Raw genomic sequence first — 23,152 nt, forward strand, 5'->3', positions numbered from 1 at the left:
GCCTGGGTGGCAGCGTTGCGATCTGCCTTCTGGCTCAGGGCGTAATCCCGCGTTGGGATCGAGCCCACATCGGGCTCCTTCCGCTAGGCCTGCTTCTTCCTCTCACTCCCCCTGCTTGTGTTCCCTCTCTGCTGGCTGTCTCTCTCTGTCAAATGAAATAAATAAAAATCACTTAAAAGATTTTATTATATTAGCATTCAAACAGAGATAAGCCAAAGAAGAAGGCTAGCAGTGAGAAAACACAGGCTCATAGCAGAAGAGCCTGATGTGGGGCTCGATCCCGTAACGCCGGGATCACGCCCTGAGCCAAAGGCAGATGCTTAACCGCTGTGCCACCCAGGCGCCCCCTTTTAAAAAATAAATAAATAAAAGATAAAAAATGGGGATGACAAATTAGTATCTACCTCATTTGGTGGCGGTATGTAGTACATGGCTTAATTCCCATCCAGGGCTTAAAATGGTGCCCTGTAGGCAGTAAGTGCTCAATAAATGTTAGCGCTTCCCCTGTTTCAAGCACCGAGTGTTGACTGGGTGCTGTGCCGTGCTACATCATTTCCCTGAAGACACTAAGGAATCCTCCAGGCCCATTTTAACAGACACTGTTGCTACAGTCTTGCAGGTACAGCTGAAGAGTTCCTCGTTTAAAGGATACTCGCACAAAGTTGCATTTGTATGAGGTGGAGAATCTGGCCCCAGGCATGAAAAACACTGCTCAGATTTGCGACTAAAAGTATAGTAAGATTAAGGCTGCGATGACTTCACCAGCGTGAGCTTGCAAAACCCTGACAGAGCAGCTCGCAGGCACGATTTCTCATTCTCCCGCCCCCTCCTGGCCCTTCATTAGAATACCCCTGACTGGCTAATATATCAGCATTTCCAATAAAGTAAAAAGGGGAAAATACAGACCTGGGCTTTCATGGAAAATATTCTAACTCTCACAACTAGAGTATCTGCCTTAAAAAAAAAAAAGTACGGTTTTAAGATCTTTAACTTTTCCTTCAGCATCTCGGTACCCAACTTTTTGAAAAGCATCTTTTCTGGGGAATGACATTTCTTAGCACAATGTCACATAGTTTTTGCCAAGTGACTCAGTTAGATGTATACATACTTTTTTTTCAGTGTCAAGTGACCCAACCTTACGTAGAAAAAGTGGGCACCTGGTATCAGTTTGATGTCAGGGTTTTTCCAGGTTTGCAAGGGAGCTTTAAATACGACTCGATTTCAAGGCATCGGCAAGCCAACTTGCACCTCTGTGTCAAGATGACCCTGCCCACCGTGGTCCTTGCCTCTGTCCTGCTCCTCTGCTCCGCGACCAGCCAGAAGTGTACGACCTTTACAGAGATCCTAGACATCACGTACCTCATTGACAAACTGCAGGTAAGTTGCAGGGGGGAGGGGGGGGCGCCAGCGCCGAAGACAACTATTGCAAATTTAGGTGAAACATTAAGAATCAAAAACTCACCACCCATTATGGGCTCTTGTTTTTCTACTTACTTTAGGAAGATTCAGCTTCAAAATGCAACTGCACCGGCACCAGTGTGAGTCAATGCTCTTTTAAGAACTTTTCAAACTTATTTTCATGTTTGCATCTGACATCTCCACTCTGGAATTTTTCTTTTGCAGGTGACCAGTTGTTTGTGTCTGCCCATTCCTTCTGTAAGTAGACTGAAAGAATATAATCTTGACGTTGTATTCTTTAAACGTTTTCAAGTAAAAACGAATTGCTCTATTTGGTATTTTAAGTAAGAAAATGTTACTCGATTGTAATTGTTACAGTTCAGTGTTCCCTTTCAAAAGCAGGCTCCTGAAATTCTATACCATATACATCACTTTGTATTTAGTCGGCTTTATGCCCTTTCAGAGTTTGAACACTACTCAACACTTTAAAAAGAATCTTGTGTGTCTTTTTTGATTAGTGGCCATGCATACAATTAAATCACACTGGAGCTGAGAATATCAGAATATAGCTTGTATCATATTGCTTACTGATTTATTTCCTAAAACTCTAGGGTTGCAAAACGAGTACGTAAAATTAACTCTTCTTTCCTCTTGCATAAATTATCCAGGTGCTGCTATACCTTCTCTCCCCTTGCCTCCCTTCCTATTTGTCTTTTTAGCTGGTCTAGTCTTGAGCAGTTTGAGTGCTGGGAGGTTAGGGTGTCTAAGGCAGAGGGAAAGTGGATGTAGGCAAAGACGAAGTGTGGCAGGAACTTTTCTGGTTTAGGTGAGGAGGGAGGTGCCTCCTGCATTATTCTCATCCCAGGCAAGGCCTGGGAGAATCTAAGCTTCTCACCTTAGCTGGGGTCAGATGTCACACCCCATTGTGGTGCATCCCTTAGATGAGACGAGTGTGGGGTGCCTTCTGAGGAGGGACCACGCATCTATGGCCCAGGCCAGCCCCTCAGTTTATGGTCCACGATTTTAGCTACTGCTGAAACACCAGCTCTATTCAATTGACACATCCCAGCAGACTGGTGTGAGAAGGGATTTCCTTTCTCTCTACTTTGGAACTTACTACTACAGGACATAGAACAGACGAACATCAGGTGCAAAGGAGACTAGGACTAGTTGTTTTCCAGCATCCATAGGCTTTGTGTTCCTTGGATGGAGCATACTGGAAATCTCCAAGGAGTGTCACTGAGGAAAAAGAGCCTCTCCTTGAAGTACTGAAGATCATTTCCTAGACTGGGAAGGGACCTGTCTAAAAATAGTACCAGTTCAGGTTACATGGGTTAAATTAAAATAGTGTCTGAAAGCATTCTCTTTGTGAATCTTCTCACTGTGGTCTTCAGGGTGTTTCTTTTAATAAATTCGTTTTATTTACCAGGACAACTGCACCACGGTATGCTTCCAGGAAGGTCTGTCCCAGATGACCAACTCCACAGCGGAAACAAGATATCCCCTGATTTTCAATCGAGTAAAAAAAACAGTCTTAAAGAACAAGTGCCAGGTGAGTTTGTTTTTATCTGTGATATGCTCTGCTTAGCTGTTTTTATGCGAGGGTCAATGACAACTCTATTGAAATGAAAAAGGATGGTAAAGTGGGAACTAGTAGTTCAAGGTCAATAAGAGACCTCTAAGAAATTTACTCAGAATGACAGTAGTAAATTGAGATCTGCCCCAGATCGCCCATTATTCCCTCTAGTTTAAAAAAATACATCCATGTTGCCATTCACTTCTTTCCATCCTATTGAATAATGAAAGCATCTGTCCTGATTGTAGTAAGAGACTGAAATCCAGAGGATCAGAGCTGTGCCTGGAAGGATACTAAGTTACACTAGGGCATGTTCTCTTCTTCAGCATAGGCCCTGGTCCCTGGAGGGAAAGGAGCCCGGAATTCTTCGGGAATTAGCATCTCCACAGGTGTCCCCAGAAGGCTGAGAGCCCTTCCTTCAGCTCCTTAACTGAGCTACTTACCATCAGCAGCGTGTAGTTCTAAATGCTTAGAATTTACTGTTTCATTACAATAACATTTCAGTAACAATTGTTTCAATGATCATTTATCACCCTCACTTTATGAGAGGAGGAAACAGATGATCAGTGAGCTTAGCCAATTTGCCTAAGGCTAGATACTTAATAAGATAATAAGAGTTGAGATCAGAAGTCTGGTCTATCTGACCCCAAAATCCCACTCTTAGCCACGACCCTGGAAGGACAACCAAATAGGATAATAAAATGTTAGGACTCAAAGAATCCTGAGTTTTTCTCTAATGAGATTTAGGACCATTTGATAGGGGTGTGTGTTTGTGTGTGTGTCACCCCTGAAACAGTAGCAGAAAGTCAGCCATTTACACTGTCTACACAACATGCTAGCCCTGGACCTTCCCATGCATTTGCTCTCTGTCTCACGCCCCTGCTGCCTGCACACCCCGCCCCACCACACCCCTACCCCACCTCAGGGCTGCAAGCAGGGTGGTTCTAGGTCCACACTGTTTTAGTCACTCTGTCTTTGCTAACTTTTCTCCCCACAGTTGTTTTCCTGTGAACAGCCATGTAACCAAACCACAACAGGCAACACGCTGACGTTTCTGCAGAGACTCCGGGAAGTTCTCCAGAAACAAAGGGCAATGGACAAAGTATGAAGATGAAATATTATTTATGCTATTTATTGAATGAAAAAAACCTCCTCTTTAAGTTGGGGCCATTAAAAAATCAAGTAAAGGTCATGCTAAATCAAACTCAGCTGTAACAACTTGTTTAAAATCATATGTCTTTATTTTGGAATAAATATATATGAAGAAAACACAATCTGGTCTCTAGGTGCTTATTCGCATTCCTTGCTGCTCAGGAAAAGAGCAAGCTACGAACACCGTTAAGGGACTGAATGGATCAAGGACTCCTGTAATAAAAAGATTCCTTATCCTGAACAGACTGGGAGTCCCACTGGCCATGCCTGGTGACATAGAGGGGGCAGTCTGAGGGCTGCTCTTAGGGAGGTTCAGGGCATGCCTGCCGGACCCCTCCCTGTGGGTGCTGGGGGAGGGATGCTCAGGGCACTGCCAAGGAGTGCAGGCCACTGAGAAACCACCCATGTACCTGAAACGGGAGAAGCCAGTGTGGTAAGCCCAGGAGGTGGGAGCCTGCCCAGGAATGTGGGCACCAACACCCAGAAGACAGCAAAGTACTTGAAGCAAAGCCGGGGGAAGACCCACAGGGCAGACCCTCTGAGTCAGGTCAACCTTAGAATCGATAGTCATTTATTCACTCCAAAGACCTTCCTCTAGTACCTGCCACATGCTGGCTGAGTGCCCGGCTGGGGTGCAGAGCCTGATGGGGGCTATTCCAAAGGGATCCTTGGACTAGGTTGTTGCCTTGGCATGGTGTGGCTGTCTCTGACTGTACATTTGATCTGTCAGCTTGACCAGGCCACAGGGTGCCCAGCTACTTAACTAAACATTGCTTCTGGGTGTGTCCGAGGGTGTTTCTGGATGAGATTAGCATTTAAGTGGGTGGACTGAGAAGCTTTGCCCAGTGTCAGTGGGCCTCATGCAAATCCACTGAGGGCCTGAGAAGGCAGAGGAAGTGTTGGCTCTCTGTCTGACAGCAAGAGCTAGGACATTCTTCTGCACTTGGACTGGGACTTACACCATCAGCTCCCTGGCTCTCAGGCCTCTGGACTCGTATGATTACCACACCAGCTGCTTTCCCGGCTTGGAGCTTGTAGACAGCATCATGGGACTGCTCAGCCTCCTTAATCACATGAGCCAATTCCTTCTTATCTATCTGGGTATCTGTCTCTCCAGCCTATTGGTTTGATTTCTCGGGAGAACCCTGACTAAGAAACTATCTGTCTGACTCTAATATTCAACCTGCCACTTTCCCCAAGACCCCAGAGACTGTCTTCCATTCCACAGTACTTACTGCCTTCTAAGATGCTCTGGCATTTCTGACATTCCCATGTCTGTCTCTCCCTGCCCAGATGCCAGCCCCCTGAGGGCAGAGAACTTCGTTAGCTCACCCTTGTTGCCCAGATGCCTATTCTGAGCCTGTACTCCTCCTACACCAGAGCAGAAACTCCATAAATACGGACTGACTGAATGAAAGACATCCGAGATGCAGAATATGAACTGGTCTGGAGGTTAGGAACGTCTCACCTGGGGAAGAGATGGCAACACACTACAGATGCTCAGAAAGGTGAGGTCCCTTCACAGAGCTCCGGGCTGGCCCCAAGCTGGGGGTTCACACGACCTGGCCACCTGGGAGGGGGTCGCCCGCTGGCAGCTTCCTGCCTGGCCTGCCTGGCTCTGTGTGATTGGCAGGGTGGAAGCAGGGTTAAGGCGAGGGGTTGTGCTGGCCTGACAATCACAATCACCCTCTCCCCCATGACCTGAAGGGTGAGAGGCTTGAGAAGAGCATACAGGAGTCTACCGTGGGGAGTATTTTTCCAGGTACTGTCAAAATTAGAACTGCTTCTCCTCCCTATTGAGCTAGAGCACTCTGGGTACTTTTGATCACAATAATACAGGAAGGTCAGAGCATCAAGAGTTCCTCAAGGAGCTTTGTTTGGCTTTTTTTTAAATCGGTTATGATGCCAAGCAATAGCAGAACTGAACTGTACCTTATTCTACTTTTTAAAAAAGATTTATTTATTTTAGAGAGAGAGAGAGAGAGTGCAGGGAGGGGGTGAAGGGGAAGGACAAAGGAAGAAAGAGAGAGACTCTTAAGCAGACTCTGTGCTGAGCATGGAGCTAGACCCAGAGCCCGGCACAGAGCCCGGCACAGAGCCCGGCACGGAGCTCGATCTCACGGCCCTGAGCTCACAACCTGAGTCACCGACACCAAGAGTCGGATGCTTAACCACCTGCACCACCCAGGTGCCCCGGGGGTGACCTGTACTTTAAACGGCCAAAGGTAAGGTTCTCTGATACTCTAAGCAGCCCTGATCCCGGAGTCGGGCAGACCCTTTAGGGATGGGCACAAGTTCGGTGCTGCACCTGCAGCCAAGACCCTCCTATCTGGGGGAGATGGAGAAGGAGTTTTAGTGAGGAGTGCCTTGGTCAGGGGAGCCCAGGCTATCTTCTGGGGTGCAGAAATTGTGGGTCCATGGGGACATCCAATTGTAATTGTCTTAATCTGAGTTTGCACGGAAACAAACAAGTTTCTCAGTGATTTATTTATAGTGACATGTATATGAAAGGGCAAAAGTTGGATTTTCTCAGTCAGGAGACTTTCAAGAGACCCATGGTTTTAGCTTTTTCCTCTCTCAGTGACAAAGGTATTTTGTAGTGTACACAGACCTTAAGACAAATAGACAGTCATCACAGCCTGTCACAACAGGTACCCACCTGCTTCCCAAGAGAAGTGAGAAGCATCATGTAGCAGTGGTGGGCGGGCGGGCAGGTGGGCCGGGGGCATAGGTTCTGCCAAGGAGAATTTCTGAGCATCTCCCATAAGAGTAGGGTACCAGACTTCATGTTCCACTATTACTGTTTATAGTAGTGTTTCCCAGCATCTGCCACATGATTTCTTCCCTGACACTGGAAGTCCTGAGCTAAGTGTCTTTAGCGTCCTTCCTCTTTCTGCACAGGGCTCCCCAAGCTGGGGCCTGTTCCTGCCAGGCGCCCTGAGCACAGAATCCAGGTGTGGCTATCTGGCCTGGCTCCCTAGGTGGTCTGGGGATTCCCATGCACAAGGCACCAAGGAAAAAGGTCTATCTGGCTAGTACATACATTATTATCTATTCATATTAAGCGTGTAATTACTAAGCACTTACTCTGTATGCACTAAACATGCATTATCTCACTCATTTAATCCCCTAATAAGCACGGGAAGTAGGGATTATTATTTCTGTTTTATAAGTAAGGAAATCGAGGCTCTGAATGGTTAAAGACTTTCCCAAAGCCCTATACCTAGTGAGACCTAGAGCACGACCCCTGTACCAGTGTCTCATCCCAAACCTACTGCTCTCTGCCCTCTGTTCTTTTCTTATTTTGTGTGTATCAGGCGTGTTTCCTCTGACTACAGTCTGAGGGTAAAACAGATTCATAACAATATAGGTCCACACTCCCTGATTGCAAAACCTGAGGACCAGATGGTTTTCAGAATTGAAACCATTTAGCTTTCTAGAAAGGGACACATAGCTCACGTGCCATCAGTTACGTAATCCCCAGAGCAGGGCCTGGAGCAGGATTCCGTAATGAAATACATTAATATTCTGAAAACACACACACACACACACACACACACACGAGCAATCACAGAAAGTAGTCTGGTTTTGTAGCCAAATGAGTCTCAACAAATCTTGGGCTTTCAGAACTGTTTGGATTTCAGAATCGCAATATTTCCCTAGTTCTGACCCCAGTTACAGAAGGCGGACACTCTCCCCCAAGGACTCATCTGGGGCCGGGCTGGGCATCTCCAGGCGGCACAGAGTCTTCTGTAGCTCCCTGGATGGCCGCCGCGTGGCCTCCCGGGTCTTGGCCACAGGGCCTCCTCTCGTCCCCTCCACTTGGGCTTTCTGAATGGCCCCAGATACACGTTGCCCAGTGTGGTTTACAGCCTGCGGCAACGGGGGCTGCCACCTCGGCAGAACTCACCCCGTGCGGGGATCAGAGCGAGGACAGATGCTGGCGGCTAGTGATGGTTTCAGAACACAGCCTGGGGACACAACCGGCTGCCAGAGAAGATGGGCCCGGATGAGCTGCCGTCCCCTGTCACAGATGAGTCACCAGTGTAGCCTGGTGGTTTCCCTCAGCTGTTCTGCAAAAGTCTCATAACCCACAGGATACACCCTTGCAGGCCAGCTCAGCCCAGAGCTCTCAGCGCCTGTGATGAGGTGCACAGCAATTACTCTCCTGCCTCTGTCAGGCGAGTTGAGATTTATCTGAAAAGCACCTCGGAGAAAGCAGAAGGAACATGTATTGAGTGCTTACTGTGTACCAAGTACTCTGCTAAGCATGATTTATGGAATACCTAGTTGGATCTCTACAAGAACCTCATGAGGTAGATATATAATTTTTGTATATAATTATTCCCAGTGCACAGATGGGGAAACTGAGGCCCAGAGAAGTTAGTATAACTTGCCCAGGGCACACGACTCACAAGAAGTGAAGCCAAGGTTCCGACTCACATAACTGGCTCTAGAGCCACATCTTACATCTAACCAACAGGAGGATGGAAGCTCTCAACACAGCCATCTGCCGTGTCCAGGTTGCCCAGCCCCAGGTAGAGTTGTTTCCAGAAGAGTCCAGTCCAGGGCACAATGATACGGACCAAAGCCAAGCCCATAGGTTACTGGCCATGACCAGTCTCCATCTGTCTGTCTGTCTATTTGCCCATCCATCCAATTATGAAGCAGGAAGATATGGTGAAGGCTCAAGCCTACCATTCCTTTCCTAGCCTGCTCCCTCACCTAGTCTAGACCAAGAACTCTCTTCCGCTGCAAAGGGAGCCCTCAGAAGAAATGTAAAGACCATCCGCCCACTTCAAATGTATAATTCAGTGATTTTTAGTGTCATTACAGGGCCGTGTGACCATCACCACAGTCTAAATTCCAGAACACTTTCTTCACTCCCAAAAGAAACCCTGTACTCATGAGCAGTCATTCCCTATTCTCCCTTCCCCCAGCCTTATCAACCAATAATCTACTTTATAATTCGCCTCTTCTGAATTTTTCCTATAAATGGAATCATACAATACGTGTTTTTCTATAACTGGCTTCTTTCACTTAGCATGATGCTTTCATTCATGTTGTAGCAGAGATCAACACTTCACTTCTTTATTGTTAAATCATGTTCTGTTGTGTGGGTATACTGTATTTTATTTATCCATCCATCAGTTGAGAGACATTTGGGTTGATTCCACTTTTCGGCCATCATATGGTAATTCTTTTTTTTTTTTCTTCAGAGAGGAAGAGAGAGAGGGAGGGGAGAGGGGCAGAGGGAGACGGCTCCATGCCCAGTGCAGAGCCTGATGCAGGGCTCGATCTCACAACCCCGAGATCATGACCTGAGCCAAAAGCAAGAGACGCTTAATTGAACCACCCAGGCCCCCTATGTCATATGGTAACTCTATTTAACTTTTTGAGGAACTGCCAAACTGTTTTCCAAAGTGGCTGCACATCTTACATTTCCATCAGCAGTATATGAGGGTTCCAGTTTTTCCACATTCTTGTCAGTGATTGATATTTTCTGTCTTTTCAATTATAGCCATCCCAGCAGGTATGTGGTGGTATCTCATTGTAGCTTTGGTTTGTATTTCCCTAATAAGTAGTGATCCATCTTTTCATGTGCTCATTGGCCGCTTGTGTATCTTCTTTGGAGAAACATCTATTCAAATACTTAGCCTATTTTTTGGGGGGGTCATTTGTCTTTTTATTGTTAAACTGTAAGAGTTCTTTGTATATTCTGGATAGAAGTCCCTTATCTGATATAAGATTTGCAAATATTTTCTCCCATTTGGGGTTGTCATTTTATTTTATCAATGGGATCATTTGTAGCACAAAAGTTTTTAACGGTGGTCCAGACTGTCTATATTTTTTTTGTCACTTGTCCTTTTCACTTTTGTCACTTGAAACCTCTGCCAAATGCCAGTTCATAAAGATTTATTCCTATATTTCCTTCTGTGAGTTTTATAGTTTTACCTCTTACGTCTAGGTCTATGAGCCATCTTGAGTTTATTTTCATATATTGTGTGCAATAAGGTCCCAATCTCGTTCTTTTGGTTTGTGGATGTACAGTTGTCCCAATACCACTTGTTGGAAAGACTCTTCTTTCTCCACTGAATTGTCTTGGCACCCTTGACAAAAACCATTGACCATAGATGTAAGGGTTTATTTCTGGACTCTCATACATATCCCATTAATCCATGTATCTCTCCTAATGCCAGCACTACACTGCCTTGATTACCGTAGACTTGAAGGAGGGAAGTGTGGGTCTTCCAATGTTATACTTCTTTATCAAGACCATTTCGGCTATTCCGTATCCTTTGCACTTCCATATGAATTTCAGGATCAGTTTGTCAATTTCTGTACCCCTCCCCCCCAAAAATGCCAACTGGGATTTTGAGAGGGGTTGGGTTAAATCTGTAGATCAATTTGGGGACTATTGCCACCTTAACAATATTTAGTCTTCTGACCCATGACATAGAATATTTTTCCATTTATTTAGATCTTTAAAAGTTTCTCTCAACAAGGCTTTGTACTTTTCAGTGTATAAATCTTACGCTGCTTCTGTTAAAATATGGCTAGATATATCTTTCTTCAAATGACATTATAAATGGAATTGTTTCTCTTAATTTCATTTTGGGAATGTTCATCACTAAGGTATAGAAAAATGAATGATTTCTGTTGTTGATCTTGTATCCTGAAATCTTGCTGAAAGTGTTCATTGGTTCTAATATTTTTTCAATGGATTCCTTAGGATTTTCTATGTACAAGATCATATCATCTGCACATGAGGTAATTTAGTTCTTCTTTTCAATCTGGATGCCTTTTATTTCATTTCATTGCCAGTGGCCCTGGCTAGAACTTCCATACAATGTGGAATGGAAGTGGTGAGAGTACCCCTCCTAGTCTTGTTCCCAGTCTTCTTGGGAAAACATCTAGCCTTTCACCACTGAGTGTGGTGTTGGCTGCGGACTTTTCATAGATGCCCTGTATCAGGTTGAGGAAATTCCCTTATATTCTGTTTGTTGAGTGCTTTTATCACGAACGAGTATTAGATGGATGTCAGAGAGGACAGAATGACAGCAGATACTGGTGAGGGCTCCACCCGTAGGGGAGCCGAGGGACAGCAGTGACAGGACTCCGGAGAGGGGTGAGGACCTGAGAATGGAGGGCTTCTGGATTTCTTGTCCTGGGAGACAACATTCTGAAAAGAGAATGCCTCCTGCCATCTAGCACATGGTGTGGTGCAGGGAGCCCCAGCAATAGGCCTGATGTAGGCTCTTGAGTAGTCCCAGAGGACAGAGAGGGGCCAGGGGCTTGGCAGATGTGGCTGTGCATGGACCATGTGGACAAGACCAGACAGGAATAAAAATGCTACCACAAAAGCCACTGTGGAGGGACGGCCATGCCCCTGGATTAGACGGGAAGAATGCCAGCATAGGATGGGGCACCTCCCAAGAGCCAGGAGCCTCTCCCTGTACCCCAAACCCCCCAAATCTAAAGTCATCCCCAGGAGAGGGAGGAGAAGGAGAAAATCCTGAACTGCCTGCCTTTAACTTGAAGTTTCTGAGTTTTACCATGAAATGGCAAAATTACTCTTTACTGCCATCAGATGGAATGGAGGCCCGAAAAAAACTAAATTTAAAGAAAGATTTTAAAAGGCTTCATGTATTTGTTGTACACCCGAGGGTACGGTGGAATCATTCAGCAGACAGCAGTGAAGCAGGCAGTGAGTGGCAGGTGCTGGGCTCAACACACAGGTAGGATACAGGGGCGTCTTCCAGAACATATGGGTATGGACGCGCAGGCCTAGCTGGTCCCAGCGCTGCTGGGAGGCAGGAGGCACAGGAGCTGGGGACGGGCCCTAGACTGGCAGGGGTGGCTGATCTCAGAGCATTACGGCCCCTCCCCACTCTCAGCCATAGGAGAGAAGCAGCGATTCTCTCGATGGTGTTTCTAGCTCTCAGGGACTCATGGGCTGGACTCCTCTGCTGGACCAATGTTTCCTGGAAAGCCCTTTGATGTCAGCCTGACAGCATGGGGCACTGGAAGTGAGCATCCTGAAGGGCTTGCCTCCATGGTTCATCAGACATCCTGGGCGTCAGAAGAACCACATCAGTATCTGTATCCACCCTACCCCAAGCATGTGCATTGGATGTCCATTTGGAGGTCCAAAGGCCTAGGGGCGAGGCACCTGTGGTTCTAGGAGTTTCACCTGTAGAGACGAGGTCTAAGAAACATCACTGAAGCCACTCTATGTTGCAAACAACCCAGACTCACAGAAAGGAAGGGAGGTCAAAACAAGAAACCGGAAAAATCAAATAAACAATCTCCTCCCCTGCCTTCTCAAACTCCCGTTTTTTTTAACTTTATAATTTACAAAACCATGTTTGCATTTGATTCTTACTGAAGCCCTAGTAGGTAAATAATGAAGACTCATTGTTAAATCCCCCATTTTACAGATGAGAAAACTGAGGCCCAGTGTAGGCAAAATTGGGCCAAGCTCACAAAGGTAGTCAATGATAGTCTGCACCTGGAATGCAAGGTGGAATTTTCTCTTGTCTGAGGTTCGTTACACCACAGAGAAGTAAAAAGACAACAACAAGGTAGATGGCGAGATCCTGAAAACAGGAAGAGAAATGTCACGGGGCTCAGATGCTCTCACCACAGAGGACCCTGGTCACAAGCTACCAGAAGCTGACGTCTGTGGACAGTTCTGTTGACCTCTGCTGCCACCACGTGGTGATTCTGCAGTTCCTCAGCCGAGAGAGCCTTCGGGTGACTGATTCTTTCGGTAGTGCAGAAGGCAACAGAAAAATCAAGGAAAATACTCTCAAAGGGGAAAGGAAAAAAATCTAAGGACATTTTCCCCACTGAGATTTAAGCTAAGAATGGCAATCTGTGTGCGGGTTCTGCGGGACGGTAGTGGTTGCCCAGGGCCCTACTCTGGGGATTCCAAAGCGGCATTTAGTGCGTCTGGAAAAGGCTCTATGACTGATCAGGGATGCCCATTGTCGGCGCAGAAGTGAAAGTGACGTCATGGACACGTGCCACAGCACAGCAAAAGAGCAGTGGCCCTCGCATGTGGTTCTAGAGAGAGAGAAAATTCAGAATAATGAAACCATTCTGGAAACCAGACTGTGGACAAAATATTTTATTGTGTTTTGTTCTCCACCAGACAATAAGACCCAGAGAATGTCCGTTCCAGCATGCTCGATGCCACCGCCTCCGAAGTGCCTCTCAGCACCTGCCACCACTCCCATGGGGAGGCCCTTACAAGGCTTCCTGTCCCTCCACTGCGCCCTCCCTGCCCACCTGTTGCAGCTGGGCAAGGAGAGGCCTGACTGCCCTCCTAGGTCTCCCTTCTCACCTGCACAGAGGGGCTCTGTGGGCCAGCGCCATCCGCAGGGATCTAAACAGAGAGAAGAATGAGGGTGGCCAGTGTCCCCTGGGAGCCAGGCAGAAATATCTGATTCAGAAATGACTTGAAGAGGTTATTGGTGTTTTTATTCGGAAGTGTGGCGACAATGGAGCTCCTCCAGGAACTCCCAGCGAGCACACAGCTGGCGTGGGGGCAGGGTCCCCGTTACCCTGCTTTGTCCCACGGGCCAGGACGGATCAATAAGCTGGTGTCAGTCAGTGGTGCTCCACTCCCTACCCGGGCAGCAGCTGAGTGGCCCCGGCCAGGAGGGAAGGGCCAGAGTCCTCGGAACGAGGAAAGAAGGGATTCTGAGGTCAGTGCCGATGGCTGAATGCCCACCCGGCCCAGAGCATGAGTGGAAGGGCAGCCTTCCTTCTCTTCAGTAAATTCACTCCCATGGGTTTCCTAGATGGCTGCCTTCAGTGGTAGCAAAATGAGGCTGTGGTCAGAAGACCCCAGCTCTGGCCAGGGGACACTGGCCCTGGGGAAAAAGGATGAAAAAATAGGGTTTTCATCTAACCAGGGTTATCAGTCAGCAAGGCCTAAGGGTCAACAATCCCCTGAGAAAATCGTTTCTGTGAAGCAACCGTTGGCAGAGTCTCACCAGGAGAACAGATGAGAAGGGAGAGGAGGTTGTCTGGGGTTATTCCTAAATGTTCAAAAAAAGGGTATTACAGGAAGAATGTATCTTCTTTCCTTGAAAATGGATTTTCCAGGAATTGAAAGTAGATCAATGAGGTTTGGAGCAAGAAGGTCACAGCAGGAGGCAGACCTGCATCACTCCAGGAAGCTTCTGGGATAGTGGATCGTGGTCGGTGGGCATGGGATGGTCCAGCTGGAATCATGGGCTTCCAACAAGCCGAACAGTTGACTGCTGACCAGGGTTGGGACCTCACTTCTACCAACAAGGGTCATCTTTCTCGTGCTGAGTCTGGTATCTCCCTGTGAACAGATAAAACTAACCACATCCCAAACCACCACATCACGTGGCATTCACTGGGTTTCATCCGGCCCTTGGGTCACTCGTATGTGGTATCCTGGGGGAGAAATAACGGAGAGGAGGAATGAAAAGTCAGCGTTTTCCCTCCATGGGACCTGCTGGGGGTGAGGGAGAACTCTGCCTCTGCTTGCTGGAAGGAAGCTGGAGGAGCTGGGTCGGTAGCTGCTCCCTGCAGACACTGGAAAGAATCCCGTGCCATCCCACCACCTACACCGAGGGACGCGAGAGAGTCCCCATCCCACCCCCTCGCAGGGCCTGCGGGGCTCTGTGTCTCTCTAACGTCCATCATGTCTCGCCCCGTCCCCAGGCTGGACTCCCAAGGGAGGCACCGGTTTCCACATCTTCAGAGACTGGATGCTATTGCCGCCTAGACCATGAAGTGCCCGTGAACTCAGAGCTACTTGGTAAATTCAGATCCAGGACTTGATAAAGGGCCTCGGAAGTGTAACTCCTTGTGTGAGACTTGTTCAGGATGAGGCTCCAGAAAAGTCACTGGGAGCCTTCTCTTCCACTGAAGAGCCACAGCCTCCTGGCCCACACCTGCAGAGCCAAGGCCAGCACCTATCTCGGCCTCCTATCCAGTGAGAAGACGTTCAGAAAGAGGGGCTTCCAGCTGGGGTGGTCGCTGCTCGGAAAGGCCAAATCCAGAACCAACAGAATGTGGCTTGCTAGAAACATCTTCCTTCCTCCTGAAGTAGCCAGTCTCCAGGGTGGTGACAAGTGGCTGGTGTGACAGCTCAGGCAAGTGTCCAGCCACTCCGAGTGCTGCCAGGTCTTGGCACTCAAGCCACCTGGCTGCTGAATATTTAATCACATAGAAAGACGGTCCTGAACTATTAAATGGGAAGAATGAGGAATAAAATATTGCATAAAATTGGCATTTTATTTTGTTCTTTTTGTTTGTGTTTTCCGTTCTTTCTACGATAAAGAGGCACTGACTTTATTACAGGATTTTCCGGAAAGCCACTTTCCTCCGTTCACAGGGGGGAGCAGTCGGTATCTGAGCACAGCTTTGAGAACCAGACCATTCTTCTGCCTTGCCCCGGACAAAACCCAAGGAGAGTAGTGCTTCACTCAAGATGTTTAAGTATGCAAAATGTGTTACTCCTCTTTTCCTTTTGTAAGAGAGGGCAAAGCGCCAGGAGAGCAGTGAATGTGGGTGCTTCAGTGAAAAGCTAAAGCACTGATGTAAAGCTGGCGGCCAGGGCTTGTCCTGGGCTCAGTCTTGTCGGCCTGATCCATCCCTCCCTGCCCCGGGTCTAGGGTCTGGCCCCATCCACACATGTCAGCAGGCCGCTGCTATTCCAGGGGAGGCAGCAGGCAGGTTTGCTAGACCTTTCTGAAGGGCCATCCTTCTTGAGAGAATTGGCGGTCACCAAGGCAGAAGCAAAATGGTTTCTTGTTGACTAGAAAATTCGGTGACTCATCCCCCTTTGTCTTCTCAGCTCTGTGGGTTACCAGTATTGAGCCAGAGAAGGAGAAATGGGAGGAAAGGAAGAGAAGGAGCTGAGGGGATACTGGAAGTTAATCGTCCGTCTTCTCAACGATGTTTCTGAGTGGCCATCTCTGTGTCAGGCTCCGTGTGAGGCACCAGCGATAGAGAAGTGAAGAAACACTCACAGTTCTCCTGGGACCTTCATGCTGGCTGGGGAGTGAGGAAAGTCATCAGGCAGTTATGATGCAAAGGGATGTGGTAGGGGCTGAGCAGGGGCTGCAGGGGAGAGCCTACAGCAGGCACAACTCATCTTGGTTGAGGCATAAGTGCAGGCTTCCTGGAGGAAGAGACTTCTAGACTAAAGCCTGGATGACAAAGAGGAGTTGGTGAAGCCAAGGATGGGGTGGGGGGAGGGGTGACAAGATGGTGTCAGGCAGGGATAGCATGTGCAAAGACCCAGAGGCAAGAGCAAGAATGTTATCTTCAGGATGCTGGTGATGACAGGGTTGATTAGTAAAGCTTGACCTAAAGGGCAATGCGGAGCCACTGAGGGCATTTGACTAAGGGAGTCACTTGCTCAGATTTCTTTTCTTAGATCCCTTGGGCTGCAGTGCTCTTTTACAATAAGAGAGGGAGAGAGAAATGGTGTGGGGGGCAGGGAACGAGGGCCAAGGCTGTCCTCCAGGGCTTTGGGAGCCCATTGGTGGCCCTCAGACTCATGCTCTGAGTCCAGTAGGGAGGTGAGGAGATGGTGCCCTGTTTAAGTCCTCATTTCTGGGCCTGAGCCATTGAATTTGTATAGGAAAGTGAAATACACATCTCTTCAGGGTCTGTTGAAGCTGCTGGATAGGAAAACAGATTGGTGAGCTCACTATCAAAGGGTAAATTCTGTACCGATCTCAGTTACTGGGCACCCAGCTCACCACCAGTCACAGGTGGGCATTTCAGAAGGGCCTTCTGATGACAAGAAGGGTGGCCATTGTGGCCCCAGAACTGACACAGATTAGATAGGAAATGAATGACAGGGTCATTTCAGAAGGTCACAATGTGTTCATGGCAAAGAAGAGAGTGTCAAGCTCCAGGGAGGTGCAGCTGGCTGGGAAGGAAGCGCACTGACCTGGCGCTCAGGGGCTGGTCACGGTGTGGTCCCCGCGGATCGCCTGCAGCGAGAGCTCATACCCAAGGAACATGGCGGCGCTCATGGGGAAGCCGCGCACAGTGTTCACCGTGATGCCTCTGAAAAACACCTGTGGCAGGAGGCAGCGTTATCACAGAGGACTGACCCAGACCCTCTGTAGTGTCACCACTGAGGCACAGAGAAAAGATTGGGGATGTTGCCACTTGTCCCAGGCTGGACTCCACAGAGCCCAAAGGACCCTTGTGAGCCAAAACCACCCCGGATGCCCCAGTCATGCCCCTGCCTCGACCCACATCACCTGTGACTGGGCTTTTCCTCCCAGGCCTGGTACACATACACTAAAGACTGTGGGCAAACGCTGACCATGAACACCACATACACTTGCTTAATTGCTGCTCTTTCTCATGTATATACCTGTATGCATGTGTATACACACACAGACACACACAAACACATGCACACACAAAATTCTCTGGAACCTGGAAGTCCGCGCTCTCCACTGACCAACCATCTTGATAGGTGCGTCACAAAATGCCCCCAAGGGGCAGAGTGGGGAAGAACTCAGGCCATACTTTTAAGACTGTAGACACGAAGTTGAGACACAGCTTTGGCATCTAATAGCTGTGTTACTTCAGCAAGTGGCAAAGTCTCTGGAACTCAACTTCCCAACTGCAAAATGGGGGTAACAATACTATTGAGCTGATACAGCTGCTGAAGGAATAAACGAGATGATGCTTTCAAAGCTCTTGCCCTGTGCCTGTCATGCAGCCAGTGCTCATGACCTGCTGACGGTCCCATCACCCTCATTATTATCAGGAGCCATCTTTACACAGAGTGGCACTCAACCTTCCATCATTAGTGTAAGTGCCGAGGAGGACTGGCCTGAATCGATGAGCTGCTTAACTCAGCCACTGATAAGAGAAGCCTGTATTTGTCTTCCATCCCTCCCATCACTAGGGCATATGATAAGATGCTTCACTTCCTCCCCGAATCTTCCTGCCCAGTGCTGGGTAGAAATTGATCAATGTAATGTGGTTCCAGCCTTTGCCCAGTTTAAAACCTACTAGGGGGAGATAAGCCCCACGTGAGAATAATTATAATATGATCTAGAATGTGATGAGAACAGATCAGGGCTTTGGGGAGCGGGGGGAGGGCCTGTCCTTGAATGTTTTCCCTGGGAAGAGACAACACATCTAAAGGAAACCCTACTCAAGCATAAATGACCCGACAACTGTCAGGAATATGATGTACACCTGTTAGCTCACTCCTGTATATTTACTAAGTGTAATAAATAGAACTGGTACTGTAATTTTGAGGAAGTAGAAATCCAGCCCTTTTACATTTCCCCAGTTTCCTCGGTTGTGAGGCACTGTGGTGTCAGGGTAGGTACAGGCCACTGTCGCCAGCCAGGATGTCAGGAGGTCTTCCTTCAGGAGAGACATCTGCACCTTAGCACTCCATGGCTGCCTGCAAGACATAGCCTGGTTGTATGGGGAGAGAATGGCCTCTGTGGTTTGGGGGGAAGCCTTGGCCCTCACAGGGAAGGGAGCTGACAGACAAGGATCCCCAGAGGGGAGCAAGTGGCTCAGCCAAACCATGGAGTGATCCAGGCAAGGGGTAAGCAGGACACTTGTAACATCTAATGTCTAACCTTTCTGGAATTCCCCAGGCTCACCCAGTGTGACTGAATAACAACAAGGAACTGGCCCAAGCTCTAAAAGGAAAATTCCATGCTGGGTGCCCATAAACACTCCCCTGTGGGCCTGGGCTTGGCTCTGCTCTGTGAGGCCGAACCAGGCAGGGCCCAACTTGGAGTGTGGTCTCCTCTCCCACAACTCTGGGTCCTGCGGGAACCACGGAACATTTCAGACTTACAGACACGACCTCTCTCCAGCAGCACTGGCCTGCTCTGCTGTGAGGTCCAAAGACGACAAAGTGCAGACCTGCTGGCTCTTACCCTGAGCTTTCGGAACACGAAACCACCAGGTCTAGTCTCTCCTCATGAAGCCTCAATAGCTCTCCACTGCCCAGGGAAGTCTACACCCTTCCCTGGCCTGCCAAGACTCCTATGCTCGGGCCCTGCACTTTCCCTGGGCAGCCTCTTACACCTGACATTCTGGGCAAGTTAACAACCTGTCATTCCTCCAAGGAGCCATCTCTCTTCCACTACTGTGTCTCTTCTGTTCCATCTGTTGGAATGTTCCCCAGGCCTGGCTGCACCCTCTAGCAGTCTTCCCAGGGCCACCCCAAGCTGGACTATGGCCCGTTGGCTTCTGTGCACTCAGGATCTCTGCCATCACAGCACTTCTCACACTGTCTCTAACTACCCAACATTTGTCTGCACCCCTATTAATAACCTCAGTCAGGGTAGTGAAAGCAGGGATGTGTGTGCTTGGAACCCCCAGCATCTACACCTCTGAACCCCCAACATCTATGCCTCAGAACCCCCAGCATCTAATACTTTTCTTGGCCCAGAGGGCTCTTTATAAATTGTACTAAATCAATCAGTGGACGGGTGAGTGGATGGATGGAATGAACAAATTCCTTGTTGTGAAAAGGGAACAGTCTCCAAGCTGAAAGAGTCCTGCTGGTGTTAGTGGTAGTGGGGGACTCTGAGAGTGGAGGGAGGGCTCCAGTCCCCAGATGGCAGAACCAAAGGGCAACCAACTCTGCTGCCTCGGGAATTGCTCTTCCTGCAAATGTTCCTCTCCACCTCTCTTAAGAGTCGTTCAATCTCAAGCCACCCTCACGAACTCCCTCACAACAGCCACTTCCATGCAGCTGAAGGATACCAAGTCCCTTCTCTGGCCTCCTTATCTCAGACGGTAACTCTCCCAATATGCACGATGACCCAAGTGGCCCATGACGAATGTCACAGCAGGCAGAGTATGGACTCACAGCACGCAGAGAATGGACTTCTTTTTTGATTCGAGAGTGCCCCCAAAGTCCTAGACTTCTGATTCCCTTTATCAAAAAGGCTGCTTTCCTGGTAATCATTAAGCAGGTTACAAAGAACTGCCAAACTTGGGTACCATCACCATTATTCTACTCCTTCCCAAGTCTTCATTCTCACTGAGTTCTCCTTCCATAGTGAAGTGGGGACAGGTGGGCTCACCCTGCCTCAGTAAGCCACAGTAAAAAGTGTCTGGGAATGGAAGCTCCGCAGAGCCAGCCCCACAGCCAGCTGTGACTGGAGCCAGCCACTGGGCCCCAGGAAAAGCCGTTCGTCCTGCTCCTGAGAGGGACTGTGAGACAAGCCAGTCGTCCAGGGCTATGTGGGACATTTTCTTCATGTTACTATTTACGTTTACATGCAAACACATATACAAACATACATAAATAGAACTACCCACAAATAAGCCTGCACAGTCTGTGAATATTTTTGGAATATATTCTAAGAAACTCATAACAGTGATTGCCTTTGAGAGAAGATGGAAGACCAAGGAGGGACAATTAGACAGTATATCCTCTTACATCTTTTGAAACTTCCTATGTTCATATATTATCTATTTTTAAAACCAACTAATAAAAAAATTAAGAATGATTTTCAGTCACTGAGTGGTTAATCAAGCTGAATGCCATTAGCTCTATTTAAAACCTGTCGCTGAATATAAACTATGGACCAATGCTACTGAGATTAAGAAATTAATCATCTGACCTCAGTTGCCTTCCAGGACTTTGTTCTTAACAGAGCACAGTAATTTTTGGAGGAAATAATATCAGCAATATATTTAGCCTCTATAGACCATACAGGATTAGGACACATTAATATTTTGACACATTAATTTGAGTAACTTGACACATTAATATTTTAATTAATAGCAGACAAGAATATCTCGAATAAAACAGCATCCTGTTTGAATCTCTCTTATGTGTCCCTCTGTACTTGCTGGTTGAATCACAAACTGTGCTTCTGCTAAAACAATATAAAAGACAAGTGAGGTGAGGATTCTAGGAAGGTGGCAGAATACAAAATTCCAGAAATCTGTTTCCTTACCTAGATAAAAGTTGCACTGATGGAATCTGCCTGATGTAACTGTTTCGGAATTCTGGGGTTTACTGAACGCTTACACCTTCCAGGAGAAGTTTGGACAGTAAATCTGGTTAATTTCAGTCCAGTTTAGCTCTTAGCCAGGTAGCAGCTACCCATGCCCCACCCCCGGACCTGTGGCAGGCAGGTGCACACACGCTTGGGAGCAACCTGCACACACAGTTTGCGGAAGCCAGAGTGGGCAATAAGGACCCTGGCTTGCAAATACTGGAGATCTGTGTTTTCATCACTGATTGCTGAGTCTGACCACAGAGATGCAAAGAGGAAGGTAGCCACTGCTGTTTCTTCTATCCCCACTGATGCAAGTCCCCCCTCCTCTGGCCAATGCCCCTTTCCCCCTTCATTTTTCTCTCTTTCCGCCTTTGGAAGCTAGATATTAAAGACTAGGATATTCAAAGGCAACAGCATTATGGGAAAATTGGAAAGTAACCGTGTATTCCCAAAGAAAGGCTCAGAAAAGACCTGAGAAGACCTTACGTTTACACTTCAGGTTGATCTTTGGCATAGAGACAGCCTACAACAATCAAAAAAGCAAAACAATAAACAAAAATAACAACAAAAGCCACTAGACACTGGGGGAGGAGGGGAGAAATCTGATTTCCAGAGTTACCACATAATTAAATTCAAAAGTCTAATTTTCAATAAAAAATAACAAGGCATAAAAAGAAACAAGAAAGTATGGTCCATTCAAAGCAAAATAAATCAAGAGAAACTGTCCCTGAAAAAGACCTGATAGCAGACCTACCTGACAAAGACTTTAGAACTGTCTTAAAGATGCTTGAAGAACTAAAGCAAGATATGGAGAAAGTCAAGAAAATGATACATGAACAAAATGAAAACATCAAGGTGAAATAGAAAATCCAGAAAGAAAGCAAACAAAAATTATGCCGCTAAAAAGCACAGTAACTGGAATGAAAAATTCACTATAAGGATTTAAGCGGGCAGAAAAGAGAATGAACAAACTTAAAAATAAGATAATAGAAATTATTGTGGTTGAGAAAAAGAAACAAGATTGAAGAACAGTGAAAAGAGCCTAAGGGATCTGTGGGAAACTATCACGCAAACCAATATATGCATTGTGGAAGTCCCAAAAGGAGAAGAGTGATAGGGGCAGAGAATATTTGCAGTAATAATGGCCCAAAACTTCCTAAATTCAGTGAAAGACATGACTATAAACATCAAAGAAGCTTAATGACTCCAAGTAAAATAAACTCAAAGAGACCCACACCAAGACTGACATTATAATCAAACTTTTGAAAGCAGCAAGATAGAAGGAACACATTACATACAAAGGATCCTCAGTAAGTTTAACAGCAGATTACTTATCAGACACTTGAGAGACCAGAAGTCAATAGGCCAACATATTCAAAGTGCTACAAGAAAAATGTCAGTCAAGAATCCTGTATCCAGGAAAACTATCCTTCAAGACTGGGGGAAAAATTAAGACATTCCCAGATAAGAACTTCCCAGAGGGAGTTCATTACCACTTGATCTACCCTGTAAGAAATGCTCAAAGGAGTCCTGGAGGTGAAATGAAACAGCACTAGAGAGTAACTTGAAACTGTATGAAGACATAAAGATCTCAATAAAGGTAAATACACGAAGAGAGTGACATCAGCATCATGGCAGTACAAAATGTCCCTATCCTTCCCCACCTCAACAACAAAAGTTGGGCATCCATCCATGCCCGGGGCCTCTGTGGGAGTTGTGGGATCCAGCACCCCATGGCAAGGGACCGAAGAGTCCTGCCCACCTCTGTTTCAGGTACTAGGCAGAGAGACCTCAGTACTGGCAGTGGAAGCTAGAGCAGCCTATGAACTGGCCCCAGACCCTCCAGCTACAGTCTGGGAGCACCTGGAGAATAAGGGCTTGGCCAGTGTGTGTGAGTGAGTGTGTGTGTGTGTGTGTGTGTGTGTGTGTGTGTGCGTGTGTGTGTGAGTGAGTTTGGATGCACTGGAGTGGGTAGTTAGTAAAGACTGGAGGGCTGGGGATGAGGCAGCCA

The 23,152-nt window shown here is 47.4% G+C and overlaps 2 protein-coding genes across 2 annotated transcripts in view; one reads left to right on the forward strand and one right to left on the reverse strand.

Annotated features, from left to right (window-relative positions):
- The first annotated feature begins 1,260 nt into the window (after positions 1 to 1,260).
- IL9 (interleukin 9) lies at positions 1,261 to 4,082 on the forward strand. Its single transcript, XM_008691733.1, has 5 exons — positions 1,261 to 1,377; positions 1,500 to 1,538; positions 1,624 to 1,656; positions 2,828 to 2,950; positions 3,972 to 4,082. The coding sequence occupies exons 1-5, from the start codon at positions 1,261 to 1,263 to the stop codon at positions 4,080 to 4,082; spliced, it is 423 nt and encodes a 140-aa protein (XP_008689955.1).
- A 9,147-nt stretch (positions 4,083 to 13,229) lies between these two features.
- The window catches only part of SLC25A48 (solute carrier family 25 member 48), a 40,923-nt gene continuing 31,000 nt past the window's right edge, over positions 13,230 to 23,152 (reverse strand). Inside the window, exons 7-8 of the mRNA XM_040622704.1 lie at positions 17,079 to 17,208; positions 13,230 to 16,171 (exon numbers count right to left, since the gene is read on the reverse strand). Coding sequence (XP_040478638.1) covers positions 17,086 to 17,208 — 123 coding nt within the window. The 3' untranslated portion in view covers positions 13,230 to 16,171; positions 17,079 to 17,085. The remainder of the gene's footprint in view (positions 16,172 to 17,078; positions 17,209 to 23,152) is intronic.

This window comes from Ursus maritimus, unplaced genomic scaffold (genome assembly GCF_017311325.1).
Source record: "Ursus maritimus isolate PB19 unplaced genomic scaffold, ASM1731132v1 scaffold_5, whole genome shotgun sequence".
Classification (NCBI taxonomy): Eukaryota; Metazoa; Chordata; class Mammalia; order Carnivora; family Ursidae; genus Ursus; species Ursus maritimus.